The sequence below is a fragment of the Tursiops truncatus genome, chromosome 5 (assembly GCF_011762595.2).
Source record: "Tursiops truncatus isolate mTurTru1 chromosome 5, mTurTru1.mat.Y, whole genome shotgun sequence".
Taxonomy (NCBI): Eukaryota; Metazoa; Chordata; class Mammalia; order Artiodactyla; family Delphinidae; genus Tursiops; species Tursiops truncatus.
This window is the reverse complement of record NC_047038.1, coordinates 70928889-70950120: the sequence shown is the minus strand read 5'-3', so window position 1 is coordinate 70950120 and position 21232 is coordinate 70928889. Positions and strand designations below refer to the sequence as shown.

General features: G+C 39.6%; 1 protein-coding gene across 4 annotated transcripts in view; it reads right to left on the bottom strand.

The window, feature by feature from the left end:
- The window catches only part of SLAIN2 (SLAIN motif family member 2), an 80835-nt gene extending 62304 nt beyond the window's left edge, over positions 1–18531 (bottom strand). The window contains exon 1 of one of the 4 annotated variants that reach the window (XM_019928225.3): positions 18375–18531. In XM_019928225.3, the coding sequence (XP_019783784.1) occupies positions 18375–18394 (20 nt within the window). In that variant the 5' untranslated portion in view covers positions 18395–18531. Of the gene's footprint in view, positions 1–17895 lie in introns of all 4 variants that reach the window. The other 3 variants (XM_019928222.3, XM_019928223.3, XM_019928220.3) reach the window with 3 other exon arrangements.
- Positions 18532–21232: the final 2701 nt, after the last annotated feature.

Genomic DNA, 21232 nt, shown 5'->3' with positions numbered 1-21232 from the left:
AAGAGTAAGTGTATGTCTATGTATAACTGATTCACTTTGCTGTACACCTGAAACTAACACAACATTGCAAATCAACTACACTCCAATAAAAATTTAAAAAAAAAAAGACTACATACTTTAGGTAAATCTGATAAACTTGTTAATATTTGCACTTGTGGAATCTCATTTTTAAAATGCAAAGTTAAAAACAAGAATAACGGATAAGATCATACACATCAGCTGACTTGGGCTCCAGTTCTATCAAAAACACATGTCTAAACTTACTGGAACCAAAATTTGTTCATCTGTGAAATATAATCTTACTGATTCTAAGTAACAAGGAAAACATCAATGGCTTTTTAATGTATCATGCTGTATTATGATCCTTACCCTATGTGACTACAGAGTAATGAAACTGACTTAAATCAGTAAGATTTATCAGGATTTTTTTAAATTATAAAAGTAATTTGTAGGATTCCCTGCTGGCGCGGTGGTTGAGAGTCCGCCTGCCGATGCAGGGGGCGCGGGTTCGTGCCCCGGTTCGGGAGGATCCCACGTGCTGCGGAGCGGCTGGGCCTGTGAGCCATGGCCGCTGAGCCTGTGCGACTGGAGCCTGTGCTCTGCAAGGGGAGAGGTCACAGCAGTGAGAGGCCCGCGTACCACAAAAAAAAAAAAAAGAAAGGAAAAAGCAATTTGTGTTCGTAACAGAAAATTGAGAAATTACAAAAAGTACAAAGAAGTATAAAACAAGGTGTAACAGTTATCCTACAAAAGAGAGAATTTTAAAACTGATTTTAAACATCAGATACTGTATCTGGACAGAATTTTCTTTAATTCATTCATGGGAGAGTACAGTTTAAATATTGCCATTATGCAGAGTATGTATGAAATTCCTCATTTGTAACTGGCATAGGGGTCATGCAAGTCATGCAAGAAATCTGGTCTCATTATTTTACCTCGTTCACCTCGTTTCAACTTAACATATTGACAATCAGATTGATTCAATTTAATATAACTGAACTCTTACTACACACAAGATTCTGAGAGCCTGTTTTGACACACAAAGATGAATATGATACTGCTTCCTCTGCTTAAAATGCTCACCATCTAGACAAGACAAAGTACGAGGTTGTGGTGTTACATATACTCTAAAAAGATATATAAACAGTGATAGGCAACACTGAAGAGGAAGTAAACCAAGTGGGAAATTTAGAACTTCAGAAAGGAAAGAAAAAAGGTACTCTATACAGAATGAAAATTAAAAGGTAACAGGCATGAATGTTTATGAAGTTTTCTGACAACAGCAAGAAAATCCAGGAAAAAGGTGAATTGGAGTTGGACTGCTGAGGACTTCAAACATCTTGCTAACCCATTTTTATTCACGAGGCATAATAATGACTTTAACAGTTTTCAAAATTCAAACCTACCCTCAAGAGGAAAAGAATCTGCTATTACTATGGATATTCAGAGAAATGTGCCATAGATTTAGGAAAAGAAAAATCCATGATGCTTACATTGCTAAAGATCTCTCCCACATTTAAGCTTACCAATTTGTGTTAGGGTATCTTATGTTCCAAAATAGATGACAATATTTTAATCACAGAAACACAGATTAAAAGAACACTTAGAAATAACCAAATTTAACTTTTACCTCTTTGAAACATCCCTTGTCACAGGACCATTAAGCAGTCTTTACTGCTAAAGGTTACTCACGCTTTTTAAAGGCAGTCTATACTATCTACGAACAGCTCTACTAGAAAATTCTTCCTTATATTAAATCAATATTTGCTTACCTCTCACGTATACCTATTGTTCTAGTAATGATCTCCAGAGTTATACAGAATAAGTCTAAAAAATCTATCTACAGGTTAAATAAATCAAGATCAAATGTTTTATCAGGCACGGTTTTCAGGATTGGTATGAATCTCAACGCACTATATTAGCTATGTGACTTCCAGTTTAAGTTTCCTTACCTGTAAGATATAGATAACATGACACCTGCTACAACACAGATGAATTTTGAAGAGACAATGATAAATGAAATAAGCCAGACACTAAAAGATAAATACTATATGATTCCACTTATATGAGGTACCTAGAATAGTCAAATTCATAGACACAGAATGTAGAATGGTGGTTGCCAGGGGCTGGGGGCAGGGAGAATAGGGGAATGGAGAATTACTATTTATACAGAGTTTCAGTTTGTAAAGTTCTAGAGATGGACGGTGGTGATGACTGCACAACAATGTAAATGTATTTATATGCCACTGAACTGTACACTTAAAAGTGATTAAAATGGTAATTTTTGTCTTGTATATTTTACCCCAATTGAAAAAAATGGGGATAACAATAACTACAACTCAAAATTGTGCAGATTAAATTATTTAACATGCATAAAATGCCTTATACAATACTTGGTATATAGAACATGCTTAAACAATAATGATTGTAATATATTTTACCAATCATGTGGCCCTTCTTGGCCAAATTCAATTTTTTAAGAAAGCAAGAAAATGCATTATCATGTCTCTAAGTGTTCCCAGCAGTGCAATGCTCACACATAGGGGGTCTAAGTATTTTTTCCATTAAAGAAAAAAAAAAAATGTAAACCCATGTTAGAATCACTGGAAAACCACTGCTAAGAAGGGAATAAAATGATCATCTAGATGTATAACTTCTGATTCATTTAAAACACACACACACACACACACACACACACACACACACACACGAACCATGTTACTTTAAAGTAACATCTCCCTGGTCTAGAAGAGTCTAGAAAACAAAACTTCAAGATGTTAATCAGCGAATGACTGCCAAATTATAAGTGGTGGCAATTATACAAATTAAATTGCTTTATAAACCTAGGCTCATCATATTAAATCACAGGCAAATTCTACCAATGGTCCCCTACAAAAAGCATACATAAAACAAAAAGGTCAAGTAATAAAAGTCCATTATCAGAAGTGAAGGGCTATGAGAGAAAAAAATACAGTAAGAAAAAACCACCAACATATCTACCTCTGAGTTAGGGAAGTTTATCCATAAAATTTATTGATGAGAAGTCAGCATGAGTTCAAAGTGTCTTCATAAACTTAAAAGAAAACTGATTTAAAGTAAAATGGATTTAACGGGATATGAGGAACTTATTAGATTTCCAATCTCAAAAACCTTTAAGAAAAGAAGAAATAATCATCTGTCCTGACCAGCTTGAATATTAAATCAGCTTAAAAACAAGAGGCATGACCGCCTGGTCTCAAAGTCCATTTCTAATTTTATTTTCTATGATTTTATGTTCTGCAAAAGTTCCTAAGGGCCCCACAAAGAGTCAGACAGCTCATGTCTATTTTCCCTAAAATCATTATTCTCAATCTGTAGTCTTCTCTACAGATATAGAGAGTGTATGTCAGCAATAATGAATCTCTCAAAGAAAAAGTAAAAAAAAAAAATAAAGCAACAAACTTCTAGATACTGACAAATAATTTTAATTAACAAATACTGATTAGATAATAGTCTTTATGCATATATACACAATACTAAACTCTCATCTACAAAAATGCAGCAGAGTGGATGAATAAACTATCTAAAACTCATTTAGAAAGTATTTCACACATACACCCCCCTTTTGCCCACATGTAAATTCCTTTTCAATTAGCACAATTCACACTAGGAATGGAGAAAAGAATCTGGAGACTTGGAGAGGTGGAGAAGTCAGTTCCTAATCCTCCCCCTCAACAATGAATATTTTAAATAGTAACATAAAGATGTTTTATGTATTATATGTATTTGTTTATTCTTTTATATGAGGCTCTTGAGAAATTCTAATAAAAACCATTTAAAAAGGGTCCTTTCTTTGAGACCCACTACTGTTTCTTTCCTCAGTAAAAGTATACCTGTTTTAGGTAAATTTAATGAAGAACATGAGGATTTATGGAAAATTAGACTAAAATTATTTTGTTTTACAGAAACCTGGGAGCCTAAAAGTACAAGTACATGGATGAAAGCACAGAGACACTAAAACTAAATTTAACTAAAAATGTTATATAACTGTAAAAATAAGGATGATATTACAGGAGCTGATTACAGGCCAAGAGGCCAAAGGAAGATATGAATGATGTTACTCACCTAATTCAAATTTCAGTTCTAGTACAAAGAAAGTATGTAATAATGACATGGGATCACTTCAAGTCTTTAGACATCTGCCGAAAACCTCACCCTGCACGGAGAACACCTAAGAAATTCTTGATTTACCCAACAATTAACTTCTCAAAAGGCTTAGGAAGAAATGAGAACTGGACCTGTTCTGACCATCACCAACAACAAATTAACTGGGGATAACAAAATGATCAAAATACTGGAAGAAAGAGGCCATTTCATTTTGGAGTTTATAGCAAAATAGAAAAAAAATTCTAAACAAAGAAGTGCAAACCATTTTTTAGAAAATTTGATCTAAAAACATTCAGATCACATTTGATGATATTAAAGAATTATTTTTAATGGGGAGGGTAAACTGGTAGTGTAGTTATGTTTAAAAAGAGTCCTTATCTTCTACTATAATATTTAGTAATTAAATGATATGATGTTTGAGATGAAATTTGCTTCGAAATAGTCCAGAGGGTTGAGGTTTGAATGGTATAGATGAAACAAGAATGGCATGAGTTGGTAAGTGTTAAAGATGGGTTGTAAGTTAAGTGGAGGTTCATTTTACTGTTCACTCTATTTTTGTATATGTTTGAAATTTTTCAAAAAGTTTTTTTTTAAGTTCACTGCAAAGACACATCAGTCTAGAACTAAAATAAAATGGAGATGATAAAGACAAAGCTAACACTTATATATTTAATTTGTGTCAACAACTGTTCTAAACCCTTTACCTATATTACATTTAATTCTATATGGTTGATACAATAATTAACTCTACTTTACAGATAATGAAAACTCTCAAGCACAGAGAGTAAGTGGTTAACAAGGTCATGCAGTTGACAAAGGTGGGAGCAGGGATTTCAACTCAGGCGACCTAGTTCCAGAGTCATGGCTCTTAGCTACAATCTGACTCCCAGGGGCTCCGAAGGCCAATTCAGCACAAGAATAGAGAGTACAAAAAGAGGTCATCAGATAAAGAAATTCATAAAAATGTACATAGGGCTCCGGTCGTTAAAGACAAATGATCAAAAAACAGAATTAGGGAATATAAAATAGCCAAAGGTGAATAACAGTACAAATGTACAAAGAATAACATGAAAAATACAGATAATTAAAATTAGGTAAGAGCTGAAAATGTTTAAACATAGTCAGACTAACTGTGTTCCAATCCTAGCTCATCCACATACTTGAGAGACTAAAAGCAAATTATTTAACCTAAGCTTTAATTTCATCATCTTTAAAATGGAGGTTAATAATAGACTGACCATACTGGGTTATTAAGAAGATGAAATACTGTATATAAAGTGCTTAGCATGTATCTGTCATGTGTTAGTGCAATAAATAATTGTTAGCAGGGCTTCCCTGGTGGCACAGTGGTTGAGAGTCCGCCTGCCAATGCAGGGGACACGGGTTCGTGCCCCGGTCTGGGAAGATCCCACATGCTGCAGAGCGGCTAGGCCCGTGAGCCATGGCCGCTGAGCCTGCGCGTCTGGATGCTGTGCTCCACAACGGGAGAGACAACAACAGTGAGAGGCCCGCGTACCACAAAATAATAATAATAATAATTGTTAGCAATTATTTAAAATAAAAGAGCAATAAAAATCACATTGAAGGATGTCCACTTTCAACACTTGGACCTAACATGATACTGGATGTTCTACTCAGGGCAATTAGACGGGAAGATGAAATAAAAGGCATCCAGATTGGAAAAAAGAAGTAAAATTATTTCTATTAGCAGATGACATGATATTTTTTCTTTTTTTTTTTTTTTTTTGCGGTACGCGGGCCTTTCACCGCCGTGGCCTCTCCCGTTGCGGAGCACAGGCTCCGGACGCGCAGGCTCAGCGGCCATGGCTCACGGGCCTAGCCGCTCTGCGGCATGTGGGATCTTCCCAGACCGGGACACGAACCCGTGTGCCCTGCATTGGCGGGCGGATTCTCAACCACTGCGCCACCAGGGAAGCCCGACATGATCTTTTATATAAAAAATCCAAAGGGGGCTGCCCTGGTGGCGCAGTGGTTGGGAGTCCGCCTGCCGATGCAGGGGACATGGGTTCGTGCCCCGGTCCGGGAGGATCCCACGTGCCAAGGAGCGGCTGGGCCCGTAAGCCATGGCTGCTGGGCCTGTGCGTCCGGAGCCTGTGCTCCGCAGCGGGAGAGGCCACGGTGGTGAGAGGCCCGCGTACCGCAAAGAAAAAAAAATCCAAAGGAATCCACACCAAAAAAAAATAAAAAAAACGATTACAGCTGATAAATGACTTGGGGAAGGCTGCAGGAGACAATGACGTCAATATACAAAAATCAACCATATTTCTATACAGTAGCAATGAAAAATCCAAAAATGAAATTGAGAAAAACAATTCCATTTACAGTGGCATTAAAAAAATAATAAAATGACTGAAAATAAAATTAAAAAAAGAAATGTAACACTTACACACTGAAAATTACAAAACACAGTTGAAAGAAATTAAAGACCTAAATGAATAGAAAGACATCCAATGTTCATGGATTGAAAAAACTCAATACTGTTAAGATCTCAAAAGTTAAGATCCCCAATTGATCTACAGATTCAATACAATCCCTATCAAAATTCCAGTTGCCTTTTATTTTTTGCTGAAATTTACAAGCTGATCCTAAAATTCACATGGAAATACAAGGGTCACTGAATAGCTAAAACAATCTTGAAAAAAACAAAACTGGAGGACTCACTCATTCCAGTTTCAAAACTACAGTAATCACGCTGGGCAGTAGTGGCATAAAAGATAGTCATAGATCAAGGGAATAGAATTGTGAGTCCATAAATAAACCCATACATTTTATGAGGAACTGATTATTTCTTTGAATTTTTGAATTTTACTTTATTTTTTATACAGCAGGTTCTTATTACTCATCCATTTTATACACATCAGTGTATACAAGTCAATCCCAACCTCCCAATTCATCACACCACCACCCCCACCTGCCGCTGCTTTCCCTGCTCGCTGTCCGTACACTTGTTCTCTACATCTGTGTTTCAATTTCTGCCCTGCAAACTGGTTCATCTGTACCATTTTTCTAGGTTCCACATATATGTGTTAATATATATTTGTTTTTCTCTCTCTGACTTACTTCACGTTGTAAGACAGTCTCTAGATTCATCCACGTCTCTACAAATGACCCAATTTCGTTCCTTTTTATGGCTGAGTAATATTCCATTGTATATACGTACCACTTCTTCTTTATCCATTCGGCAGTGGATGGGCATTTAGGTTCCTTCCACAACCTGGCTATTGTAAATAGTGCTGCAATAAACATTGGGGTGCATGTGTCTTTTTGAATTATGGTTTTCTATGGGTATATGCCCAGTAGTGGGATTGCTGGGTCATATGGTAATTCTATTTTTAGTTATTAAGGAACCTCCATACTGTTCTCCATAGTATCAATTTACATTCCCACCAACAGTGCAAAAAGGGTTCCCTTTTCTCCACACCCTCTCCAGCATCTGTTGTTTGTAGATTTTCTGATGATGCCCATTCTAACTGGTGTGAGGTGATACCTCACTGTAGCTTTGATTTGCATTTCTCTAATAATTAGTGATGCTGAGCAGCTTTTCATGTGCTTCTTGGCCATGTGTATGTCTTCTTTGGAGAAATATCTATTTAGGTCTTCTGCCCATTTTTGGATTGGGTAGTTTGCTTTTTTAAATATTGAGCTGCATGAGCTGTTTATATATTTTGGAGATTAATCCTTTGTCTGTTGATTTGTTTGCAAAGATTTTCTCCCATTCTGAGGGCTCTCTTTTCGTCTTGTTTGTAGTTTCCTTTGCTTTGCAACAGCTTTTAAGTTCATTAGGTCCCATTTGTTTACTTTTGTTTTTATTTCCATTGCTCTAGGAGGTGGATCAAAAAAGATCTTGCTGTGATTTATGTCAAAGAGTGTTCTTCCTATGTTTTCCTCTAAGAATTTTATAGTGTCAGGTCTTAAATTTAGGTCTCTAATCTATTTTAAGTTTATTTTTGTGTATGGTGTTAGGGAGTGTTCTAATTTCATTCTTTTACACATAGCTGTCCAGTTTTCCCAGGACCACTTATTGAATAGATTGTCTTTTCTCCATTGTATATCCTTGCCTCCTTTGTCATAGATTAGTTGACCATAGGTGTGTGGGTTTATCTCTGGGCTTTCTATCCTACTCCATTGATCTATACTTCTGTTTTTGTGCCAGTACCATATTGTCTTGATTACTGTAACTTTGTAGTATAGTCTGAGGTCAGGGAGCCTGATTCCTCCAGCTCCGTTTTTTTCCCTCAAGACTGCTTTGGCTATTCGGGGTCTTTTGTGTCTCCATACACATCTTTAGATTTTTTTGTTCTAGTTCTGTAAAAAGTGCCATTGGTAATTTGACAGGGATTGCATTGAATCTGTAGATTGCTCTGGGTAGTATAGTCATTTTCACAATATTGATTCTTCCAATCCAAGAACATGGTATATCTCTCCATCTGTTGCTATCATCTTTAATTTCTTTCAACAATGTCTTATAGTTTTCTGCATACAGGTCTTTTGTCTCCCTAGGTAGGTTTATTCCTAGGCATTTTACTCTTTTTGTTGCAATAGTAAATGGGAGTGTTTCCTTAATTTCACTTTCAGATTTTTCATCATTAGTGTATAGGAATGCAAGAGATTTCTGTGCATTAATTTTGTATCCTGCAACTTTACCAAATTCATTGATTAGCTCTAGTAGTTTTCTGGTGGCATCTTTAGGATTCTCTATGTACAGTATCATGTCATCTGCAAACAGTGACAGTTTCACTTCTTCTTTTCCAATTTGTATTCCCTTTATTTCTTTTTCTTCTCTGATTACTGTGGCTAGGACTTCCAAAACAGTGTTGAAAAATAGTGGTGAGAGTGGACATCCTTGCCTTGTTCCTGATTTTAGAGGAAATGCTTTCAGTTTTTCACCATTGAGAATGATGTTTGCTGTGGGTTTGTCGTATATGGCCTTTATTATGTTGAGGTAGGTTCCCTCTATGCCCACTTTCTGGAGAGTTTTTATCATAATGGGTGTTGAATTTTGTCAAAAGCATTTTCTGCATCTACTGAGATGATCATATGGTTTTTCTTCTTCAATTTGTTAATATGGTGTATCATATGGATTGATTTGCGTATATTGAAGAATCCTTGCATCCCTGGGATAAATCCCACTTGATCATGGTGTATGATCCTTTTAATGTGTTGTTGGATTCTGTTTGCTAGTATTTTGTTGAGGATTTTTGCATCTATATTCATCAGTGATACTGATCTGTAATTTTCTTTTTTTTGTAGTATCTTTGTCTGGTTTTGTTATCAGGGTGATGGTGGCCTCATACAATGAGTTTGGGAGTATTCCTTCCTGTGCAATTTTTCGGAAGAGTTTAGAAGGATGGGTGTTAGCTCTTCTCTAAATATTTGATAGGATTCACCTGTGAAGCCATCTGGTCCTGGACTTTCGTTTGCTGGAAGATTTTCAATCACAGTTTCAATTTCATTACTTGTGATTGGTCTGCTCATATTTTCTATTTCATCCTGGTTCAGTCTTGGAAAGTTATACCTTCCTAAGAATTTGTCCATTTCTTCCAGGTTGTCCATTTTATTGGCATAGAGTTGCTTGTAGTAGTCTCTTAGGATGCTTTATATTTCTGCAGTGACTGTTGTACCTTCTCCTTTTTCATTTCTAATTTTATTGATTTGAGTTCTCTCCCTCTTTTTCTTGATGAGGCTGGCTAACAGTTTATCAATTTTGTTTACCTTCTCAAAGAACCAGCTTTTAGTTTTTTTATCTTCGCTATTGTTTTCTTTGTTTCTATTTCATTTATTTCTGCTCTGATCTTTATGATTTCTTTCCTTCTGCTAACTCCTGGTGCTGTTTGTTCTTCTTTCTCTAGTTCCTTTACGTGTAAGGTTAGATTGTTTGAGATTTTTTCTTGTTTCTTGAGGTAGGATTGTATTGCTATAAACTTCCCTCTTAGAATTGCTTTTGCTGCCTCCCATACGTTTTGGATTGTTGTATTTTCTTTGTCATTTGTCTCTAGGTATTTTTCTATTTCCTCTTTGATTTCTTCAGTGATCTCTTGGTTATTTAGGAAAGACTGTTTAGCCTCCATGTGTTTATGTTTTTTATGTTTTTTCCCTGTAATTGATTTCTAATCTCATAGCATTGTGATCAGAAGAGATGCTTGATATGATTTCAATTTTCTTAAATTTACTGAGGCTTGATTTGTGACCCAAGATGTGATCTATCCTGGAGAATGTTCCATGGGAACTTGAGAAGGCAGTGTAATCTGCTGTTTTTGGATGGAATGTCTCATAAATATCAATTAAATCTATCTGTTCTATATTGTCACTTAAAGCTTGTGGTTCCTTATTAATTTTGTTTGAATGATCTGTTCATTTGTGTAAGTGAGGTGTTAAAGCCCCTCCCCCCTCGTACTATTGTGTTACTGTTGATTTCCTCTTTTACAGCTGTTAGCAGTTGCCTTATGTATTGAGGTGATCCTATGTTGGGTGCATATATATTTATAATTGTTATATCTTCTTCTTGGATTGATCCCTTGATCATTATGTAGTGTCCTTCCCTGTCTCTTGTATCATTCTTTATTTTAAAGTCTTTTATATGATATGAGGATTGCTACTCCAGCTTTCTTTTGATATCCATTTGCATAGAATATCTTTTTCCATCCCTCACTTTCAGTCTGAATGTGTCCCTAGGTGTGAAGTGGATGTCTTTTAGACAGCATATATATGGGTCTTGTGTTTGTATCCATTCAGCAATCCTGTGTCTTTTGCTTGGAGCTTTTAATCCATTCACGTTTAAGGTAATTAATGATATGTCTGTTCCTATTACCATTTTCTCAATTTTTTGGGTTTGTTTTTGTAGGTCCTTTTCTTCTCTTGTGTTTCCCACTTAGAGAAGTTCCTTTAGCATTTGTTGTACAGCTGGTTTGGTGGTGCTGATTTCTCTTAGCTTTTGCTTATCTGTAAAGCTTTTGATTCCTCCATCGAATCTGAATGAGATCCTTGCCGGGTAGACTAATCTTGGTTGTAGGTTCTTCCCTTTCATCACTTTATCATGCCACTCCCTTCTGGCTTGTAGAGTTTCTGCTGAGATCAGCTGTTAACCTTATGGGAGTTCCCTTGTACGTTACCTGTCGTTTTTCCCTTGCTGCTTTCAAAAATTTTTCTTTGTCTTTAATTTTTGCCAATTTGATTACTATGTGTCTTGGTGTGTTTCTCCTTGTGTTTATCCTGTATGGGAGTCTCTGCGCTTCCTGGACTTGGGTGGCTATTTCTTTTCCCATTTTGGGGAAGTTTTTGACTATAATCTCTTCAAATATTTTTTCAGGTCCTTCCTCTCTTCTCCTTCTGGGACCCCTATAATGCGAATGTTGTTGCGTTTAATGTTATCCCAGAGGTCTGTTAGGCTGTCTTCATTTCTTTTCATTCTTTTTTCTGTATTCTGTTCTGCAGCAGTGAATTCCACCATTCTGTATTCCAGGTCACTTATCTGTTCTTCTGCCTCAGATATTCTGCTATTGATTCCTTCTAGTACATATTTCATTTCAGTTATTGTATTGTTCATCTGTTTGTTTCTTCTTTAATTCTTCTAGGTCTTTGTTAAACATTTCTTGCATCTTCTCAATCTTTGCCTCCATTCTTTTTCCGAGGTCTTGGATCATCTTCACTACCATTATTCTGAATTCTTTTTCGGGAAGGTTGCCTATCTCCACTTCATTTAGCTACTTTTCTGGGGTTTTATCTTGTTCCTTCATCTGGTACATAGCCCTCTGCCTTTTCATTTTGTCTGTCTTTCTGTGAATGTGGTTTTCCTTCCACAGGCTGCAGAATTGTAGCTCTTCTTGCTTCTGCTGTCTGCTCTCTGGTGGATGAGGCTATCTAAGAGGCTTGTTTCCTGATGGGAGGGACTGGTGGTGGGAAGAGCTGGGTGTTGCTCTGGTGGGCGGCGCTCAGTAAAACTTTAATCCGCTTGTCTGCTGATGGGTGGGGCTGGGTTCCCTCCCTGTTGGTTTTTTGGCCTGAGGTGACCCAACACTGGAGTGCACCTGGGCTCTTTGGTGGGGCTAATGGCGGACTCTGGGAGGGCTCACGCCAAGGAGTACTTCCCAGGACTTCTACTGCCAGTGTCCTTGTCCTCACGTTGAGACACAGCCACCCCCCACCTCTGCAGGAGACCCTCCAACACTAGCAGGTAGGTCTCGTTCAGTGTCCTTTGGGGTCACTGCTCCTTCCCCTGCGTCCCAATGTGCACACTACTTGTGTATGCCCTCCAAGCATGGAGTCTCTGTTTCCCCCAGTCCTGTCAAAGTCCCGCAGTCAAATCCTGCTAGCCTTCAAAGTCTGATTCTCTAGGAAGTCCTCCTCCCGTTGCTGGACCCCCAGGTTGGGAAGCCTGACGTGGGGCTCAGAACCTTCACTCCAGTGGGTGGACTTCTGTGGTATAAGTGTTCTCCAGTTTGTGAGTCACCCACCCAGCAGTTATGGGATTTGATTTTATTGTGATTGCGCCCCTCCTACCGTCTCATTGTGGCTTCTCCATTGTCTTTGGATGTGGGGTATCTTTTTTTGGTGAGTTCCAGTGTCTTCCTGTCAATGGTTGTTCAGCAGGTAGTTGTGATTCAGTGTTCTAGCAAGAGGGAGTGGGAGCACGTCCTTCTACTCCACCATCTGAACCAATCTCTGAGCAACTGATTTTTGACAAGGGTACCAAGACAATTTAACGGAACAGAAAAGTCTTCTCAACAAATGGTACAGGGACAACTGGATATCCACATGCAAAATAAATGATGTTGGACTCCTACCTCACACCACATAAAAACTCAGAATGAATCAAAGCAAGTGTTGGCAAGGATATGGAAAAACTGGAACTCTTGTATAATGCTGGTTGGAATGTACAATGGTACAGCTGCTGTGGAAAACAGTATGGTGGCTCCTCAAAAAATTAAAACATAGAATTACCATTTGATCCAAAAATTCCACTTCTGGGTATATACCCACAAGAAGTGAAAGCATGGATTTGCACAGGTTATTTGTAGGTTCCCATTCACAGCAGCATTATTCACAACAGCCAAGAAATGGAGGCAATCCAAGTGTCCACCAACAGATGAAAGGATAAAGAAAATGTGTTATATACTATAACGGAATATTATTCAGCCTTCAAAAAGGGGTAAACCATGTCATATGCTACAACATGGATGAACCTTAAGACATTATACTAAATGAAATAAGCTAGTCACAAAAAGACAAATTCTACATGATCTATCTATAGGTATCTAAAGGGGTTAAACTCATAGAAACACAGTAGAACAGTGCTTTCCAGGAGCAGGGGGAAGGGGAGTTACTCTTCTGTGAGTGTAGAGTTTCAGTCATGCAGGATGGGAGGGTTCTGGGGATCTGTTGCACAACAATGTACATGTAGTTGACAGTACTGAACTATAAACTTGGAATTTTGGGGAGGCTAAATTGAGGGAAATTGTAGTTCAAATGAGGCAAGGTGATACACAGTAAGCCAAAAGGTAGCCTGGAACAGGTTTAAGTCTACTCTTCCAAATAATGGAAGATAACTGAAATTTTATCACCAAATTATTGTTGACCTGAAATTTGTTGTTCTGAAATATCAATATTATGGCAAGCTCAAAAGCCTGGATAAGACAAAATAGGATAATTTCTAAAGAGAAAAACAAGCAATGTTTAGAAATTCCAGACCAGACTGATTCCTTGCAAAATTCAAAACTAGGTTAAACAAAATGTTTGTAAAGTTAGAATAGGAAAAACCCAGAAGATTCATCATGAACAAGTCAAACCAAATTAACTGCAATGTCTATGCTAATAAGTTTACTTCATTGAAGGTAAGAACTCTTTAAGGCATCATATAGCTTAATTATAGCAAGCCACTTGGCAAAATCTTTCATTATATCCATACAGGCAAAATGGCATATGGGCTTGATAATAATAAGTAGTACTAACAGTTACTGAACAACCACTGTGTGAGTTGATTAATGATGTTCATTAATCTGGAGGGAGTCTAGTCAAGCTGCATACTTCAGAGCCCTTTATTCTGTCATTTTAATATTTTTATCAATAACTTAAATGAAGACCCAGTAGGTATGCTTATGAAATATGAAAATGACAAAAAAATTTGGAAGGAACAGATATTAAATGCCTAAATCAAGACTGACAAAATGAAATATAAAAGCCTAATATTCAAGCTAAAAAAATTCATTACAGAAAACCAGCGTTAGGAAGACTTAGTGTAACAGCCTATGTATAAAACATATGGGGTGTAACTGAAACCACTCACTCATTTTAAGCATAAATAACAGAAATTAAAACAGTTAATGAAATATTTGGTTTCAAAATAATAGCATTTAGCTCAAGCAAGACATATCCACCACACACTGTCTGGTCAAATACCATCTAAAATGCTGAGTACAGTTCTGGGTACCACGTTTAATGACAAGGAGCAACCCGAATTCATTAAGAGAAAAATGACCACAGTTGAAAGATCAGAGAATTACATTATCTAAGGAATGATTAAGTAAACTGGGATTGTATTACTCTGAAGAAGAGATGAGAATGCTCAGAGTGTGTGGTGGGGAGGAGTCAGCAGGGTCATGATGGTAGTATTCAAATATCGTAAGGGGCCATTCATGTGGAAAAGGAATCAGACTTGGAGAAAGCAAAATATAATGGAAACAGCATAAGCTATGATGTCATAAAGACCTAGATTCAAATCCTGACTCCATCATTTACCATCTGTTATTTGATGCTTGGAGAGAGAAGAAGTGTCGTTACCTAAAAAATGATACCTACCTCATAAATGGATAAAAATTAAATGCAATTAAGTGTAAAAATGTTTATAAGTTGCCTGGCATAGACTGACACACTGTGATACACAATAATGTTAGTTCCCTTCTCTAGACTTTTCTGAGTTGTTCTATAAGAGCATTTTTCAAACTGATAATTAGCCATTAATGGGTCACCACATCAGCTCAGTGGGCTGTAACCAGCATTTTTTCCTAAAGAAACAGAACAGAAAACATTAGCGCTTTACCACATATACCAAGTATAGTTTTGTGAAACTTTTGTTTCAATTATTCATAAACATGTGTGTACTAGGCTATGGTATAAAATGTATTTCTTATCATGAAGCTGGGATTGAGAAAAAAACAAAACAAAACCGTGAAAGCCACTGCTGTAAATACAATACTGTTTTCTAAGTGTGTTCTAAAGATACTAGTTCCTTGGGAGAGCAAATAAGTTTAGGAAACAAACCGTACCACTTAGAGACTTACTATATTCAATACATATTAGCATATTTAAAAAGCCCAGCATGAAAGAAATCTGGTGGGTTTTTTTGGTTGTTGTTGTTGAACCTCGTTTTTCCCAGATATATTTGATCTCAGACCCACAATTATTTTTTTCACACAATATCTACTAACACCTTCAGGACTGACATTTTGTGGTATACATTTGGGAAAAAACATTCCTCTAGATGAAAAGGAAGGAAATGGGTATAAGTTATAGAAAGTAGACTTTTAGCTTGCTAAGAAAAACTCTTGACTCTTTAAATCTTTCCCTCACTGCTACTAACACCCACTACCCCTTATAACTTATACTCCATACACATACTCCAAAGCACTTTAAATATGATTTCCAAACTTTCAATTCACACAAATCTTTTCAGAAAAAGCACAGGACATCTATAACATCAAGATATGTAACCAGGATCAAAGTAGTAAGCAGGAATCAATTGGCCAAAAGAAACTTCTGGCATAGTATTTTAAAAGACTTGCTTTACCTGAACAAAAACACTGTGATCAGAAACCAAAGCAGCAAAAGACTTAATCAGCTTCTCCAAGGGGAGTCAATGTGTTCTACGAATACATAGTCTAAAATGGGCTAATGAGTGCAGCTAATCTTCATTATTATTATGGGCATCATTATCATCATCACTTGGAAGAGGCATGTGATATTAGATGATTCCGACTTCTTTTAAAGTGTATACATACCTAGGATTCCTTTGTAAGGACGTGATTTCACACTAATATGAAAACTGTCACTACCACAGTCAGTTCTAATAATATTTGGTATCACTTGGCAATAAAATAAAGGCTTGACATCATATATTCAAGAGCATCTCTGTAACTCAAACCTTTCTAATTGAGTTACAAATATCTCTGACTCTGCTCTAGCAGTTGTCAGAGCATAAAATGCCCTTCCCACTCTTTCTCCACTCTCAGGCTCCAAAACCACCTCTCCTCAAAGTCTGCCCCAACTAGACTATTATTTTCTTCTCAATTTCTGAGCACTCTCAGTACTTTTTGTCCCTATCACTCTTTTAAGCAATTCACTGTGTATTTCCTAGCTTATTTCTTTATTCCTCCATAAAACTTGGCTCCCAACAAGACCATAACTTCCTTAATGAACAGGGATCAACATTTAAGAACCTCCCTCAAGATCCTGAAAGCACTCACTAAATATTTCTTGATTTAAACAACTAGGTTTAAGAGTAATAGTGGCTAGTCTCACAGAGCTCATATACCAGACCCATGCTAAAAGCATACATGGATTAGCTCACATAATCTTCACAACTCTACAGAGGTAAGAACTATTATCTTCTCCATCAAACAGAGGAAGAAAATGAGGCTCTGATTAACTTGCCCAAAGCTGTACAGCTACTAAGTAGCAGAGCCAGGACCTGAATCCAGGCAAAGCTCTTAACTACCTCAGTACACTCTGTAAGGGTTGCAGCCCTGCGAAACCGGAGTCTATGAAGGATTTCAACCTTACTAAGTTAGAAGTTTCAGTTTCAACAAAGAGCAGAGATACTTTAGCTAAAAATTAAAACTTTAAAAAAGGATAAATTAAGACAAATTAAGAATTTCCCGTTGACATCTTTATGCAATTACAATAAAACATGAGGGAAACTGCCTCTCATGTCCTTTCTATATATGGAAATGATATTACGGTGTGGGTCATAATTTTATCAAGAAGTAGCTTATGACAATACAGTTCGGTTTAGATTTTTAAATACGGCTGTTTTTCTCTGCCCCTAGGATGACATGGAAATGAAAGATAGATAACTGTCACTTCACAGCTTCGAAAAATGCCAGACCCAATTCTTGTTTAAAAAATGAGAGCCAGGGCTCTTGTTCCACCCTTGACTCGTCACACAAAGCAGCACCATCCTCTGCCCTCTTCACACAAAGCAAGCGTCACCCTACTACCCAAGGGGGAGTGCTGCTGATCCACACGGTTTCCCCATCGCCGCCAGAAATGTACCCATCTCCCACGGGTCCAAAACACTGACCGCTGCCCGGACTTAGATTACCCTGGTCTGCTCCGCGCACCGGGTGACACCTCATCACACCCAAAATGCCCAGGCCGCCATCCGAAAGCCAGTATTTCACACAAAGCTGGATCCCTTCCTACAAAGCAGTTTCCCATCTCCGACTCCTCCCACGGCGAGCAGCCCTTCCTAGGCTGTGCCAGACCCCAGACCCCAACGGGGTCCAAAGCTCAGAGGGTCCCCAATCCAGAGGAGAACTAGCTACAAAGCCTATTCCTCTTCCAAGCCTCGAACCCCCAACTCTGGCTGACCGTTCCGCAGCCAAAGCAAGAAAACCATGAATCAGAGAGCGGACCCCGCTACACAAAGCGAGGTGTCTTACCAGGGGGCCCTCGGAAGACGCTCTCCGCCCCCCGGGCCCGTCCCCGCCCAGCTCCGGCCCGGAGCCCCGCGCTCACCAGCTCTCCTCCTCCTCCTCCCAGCCTGACAGGCGCTCCAGCTCCTCGGGCCGCAGCGGCTCCACCTCGTCCAGCAAGCCGCCCTCGCCCGCTGCCAGCAAGGAGGTGGTGTCCCGCAGCTCCTCGCTACTCGTCCGCCTCGGGCCCGACCCGGCCCCGCAGCCCGACTTGGCGCTGAGGCCCAAGGGGAAGCCCCTAGGGGACGCCGCTCCGGAGGAGGGAGTGGACGCGCCGGCCCGAACCGGGCTGCCAGGCCCAAGGGAGCCGGCGCCCTGCACGGCCCCGGAGCGGCTCCTCAGCTGTTCGTTCTGCTTCTCCAGCTTCTTCACCAGCTCCTGCAGCTTCCGCACCTCCTGGTCCGCGTTCACATTGGAGTTAATGTCCTCCATCCCGGCCCCGCCGCCTCGGCCGCCCGCCACCCGCTCAGACTCACAGCGACAGGGAAAGAGCCGGAGGAAAGAGGCGCCGCCGCCACTCACTCTAGCCGAGGCGCCGGCATATATCAGGGCCAGGCCCCACTGCCAGGGTCCCCCCCTGCTCCGGTTCCGACGCGCCGCTGGCCCCAGCCGAGCCGCCTCATCTGCGCCGGCTCCAGGATTGGGGGAGGCTGCGCCAATATCCGGCCTCGGCCGCCATCTTCCCTCTGTCCCTCCGCCCACCTCAGCCCGGCCCCGTCGGTGACCTCAGAGCGTCGGGGGGTGGACCGGCCGGCGGCGGGCGCTGAGAGGACCCGGCGGCGATCTCGCGGAGGGGTGGGGCCACGGGCGAGGCCGGTGGGGCGGGGCTTAACCCGGAAGGGGCGGCCCGGAGCGTCGGCGGAGGAGGGTCGCTGCCCTGGTGGCTGAGAAGAGCGATTACGGCCGCAGGCGGGGCCCGAGGGGAGTGTGGACTTGGCGGCGGGTGGCGCTAAGATTGCAAATCGAGACCCTCCCTCAACCCCGCCTGTTGGCCTTGGATGAGCACCCGCTTCTGGGTCCAGCATCCGAGCCTGTCCTCCCTCCCGGCTGGTTCCCTGATGGGCGCTCAGCCCGGCTCCGTGGAGAGACAGTTTGCTTCGTCTGTTTGTTCAGCAAATATTTATTCGATGCCTCCTTGAAATAGGAAATTGTCGGGGCTGGCAGGATCCTCAGACCATCTGTGACCCATTTATTCCTCTGAAAATGAGAAAGCAGAATCGCAATGGTTAAGAGAGGTCTAAGGTCAAAATAATAACCATAAATTGTTAAGTGCTTACTACGGGGAGACACTGTGCACTTTGAAGGCATTAACTAGAATAGTTTTCCCGACTTCACTGCAGTTTACTGCACACTGGCACGGAAGCGGCGATAGAAAACTGCTCCTCTCTCAACTTTGTCTGTTAATTGATGCAGAATCTGCTCTTTGTATCATTTTCTTCTGAAAATCTTTTTCATAGTCTTGAAAACAGTTGTGTATTGAAAGTACTTAATAAACGTGTTGACAAATACTGATGAATGCTGAGAGAAGTATGACTAAGAATCTGCCTTCAGTCGCACCCGTTTATAATTCGTACTACTGACAGCAAACAAAACAAAACACCTAAATTCTTTGTTGTGATCACATTAACCGCTCTTGAGTTGTCAGTTGTGAACTACTGGTTTATGTTTGCAGCTTTCCTCTAATTGCCTCCTCCACCCTTTGCTAATAATGATCCAGTCCTATTACATACACCTGGGTGTGGACTCGCATGCCATGTCACTTGCTTCTACCCTTTAGCCTTCCTGTGCTGTATTTTCCTTACTTAGAATGTTCTACGAAATCTGATTCCTTTTCATAAAACTGCTAAATCCGATTCCTTTTCTTAAAACTCATGCTCAAAAAAAAAAAAAAAAAAAAAAACTCATGCTCACCCATCTAGGAAAATTTTTCCTGACAATTCCACAACGATCTAGTGGTTCTGTTTACTCTAGCATTGCCTGATCAATAGTTTGCAACAGGTGTCTGCACTTTTAAAAATTTTGCTTCTTTTTCTAAGTCACTTTCAGTTGTTTTTGTGTACCTGATGAAAAGGGACCATTTATTTTAGTTTTTCATGTCTAGTAGAGTGTCTGACACAGTGGACATTGAATATCTGGTTTGTTGAAAGTTATGAGGAATGTAAATTCTGATAGGTCAAGGACCGGATAGATGGTTATTCATAGCAAAAAAATGCATTGAGTATTTTTGACGTTTGCTGACCAATTATAAATAAGTAGGATATCGGGACTTCCCTGGTGGTCCAGTGCGTTAAGACTCCACGCTCCCAACGCAGGGGGCCCAGTTTCCATCCCTGATCAGGAAACTAGATCCTGCATACATTCAGCAACTAGGGGTCCGCATGCCCCAACTAAGAAGTCCGCATGCCACAGTGAAGATCCTGAGTGCTGCAACTGAGACCCGGAGCTGCCTAAATAAATAAGTAGAATATTTTCCTAGCTATGCACACCTAGTCAAAGGATATCTTTGCATCACAATAATTGTATAATCTATATAATGCACATCTAAATATTATTGCTGTCTCTGGCACATCTGAACTAGTCACCAGAGGGTTAAACAACACGGCTGCTTCATGTATAGCACTTTCACTTGCATTTAATAGTTTGTGAAATAGATCCCAACTAGCCAGGTTCTGTAACAAGAACATTTCAAATATATTCCTTGAAAAGAATAGTTCATATAACATTATGAAGTTCATGGGGGCAAGGAGAGGTTGGTGTAATGTGGAAAAATGAATGGAGCATCAGAACACTGGATGGCAGATCCTAGCTATACCACAAATCTGGTACTTAACTTTAATCTCTGATCCTTACACAGGTCATTCTGGCTCTATATTCAAAATATGCCTGAATACTTCCTAGTACCACCACTGGTACAGCTGTAGTTCAAGTTGCCATCTTTTCTTGTGTAGCTTATTGTGGTATTCTCTTAATGGGCTGTTCCACTTTGCTGCTTACAATCTGTGATGCACAGAGCAACCAGATGGTCCTTTGTGTAAGTCAGATCAGGTCACTCCTTTGCTAGGGATCCTCTACTTGATTTCCAACATACTTAAAAATCCCAAATCTTCTCCTTGGCCTAAAAGATTTGATACTTGGCAACTTCTGCAGGTATCTCATTGACTACCCTATTCTTCCCCTCCGTCACTCTACTCCAGCCACACTGGCCTTTCTGATGTTCTTCAAACCTGCAAGCATGTTTCTACTTTAGGAACTTTGCACTTGCTATTCCCACTATCTAGGGTCAATTCTTCCTCCACACTGTCACATTACTAACTCTCTCCCTTCATTCAGATCTCAACTCAAATATCACCACCTAAGTTCACTATCCTCATTATTATGAC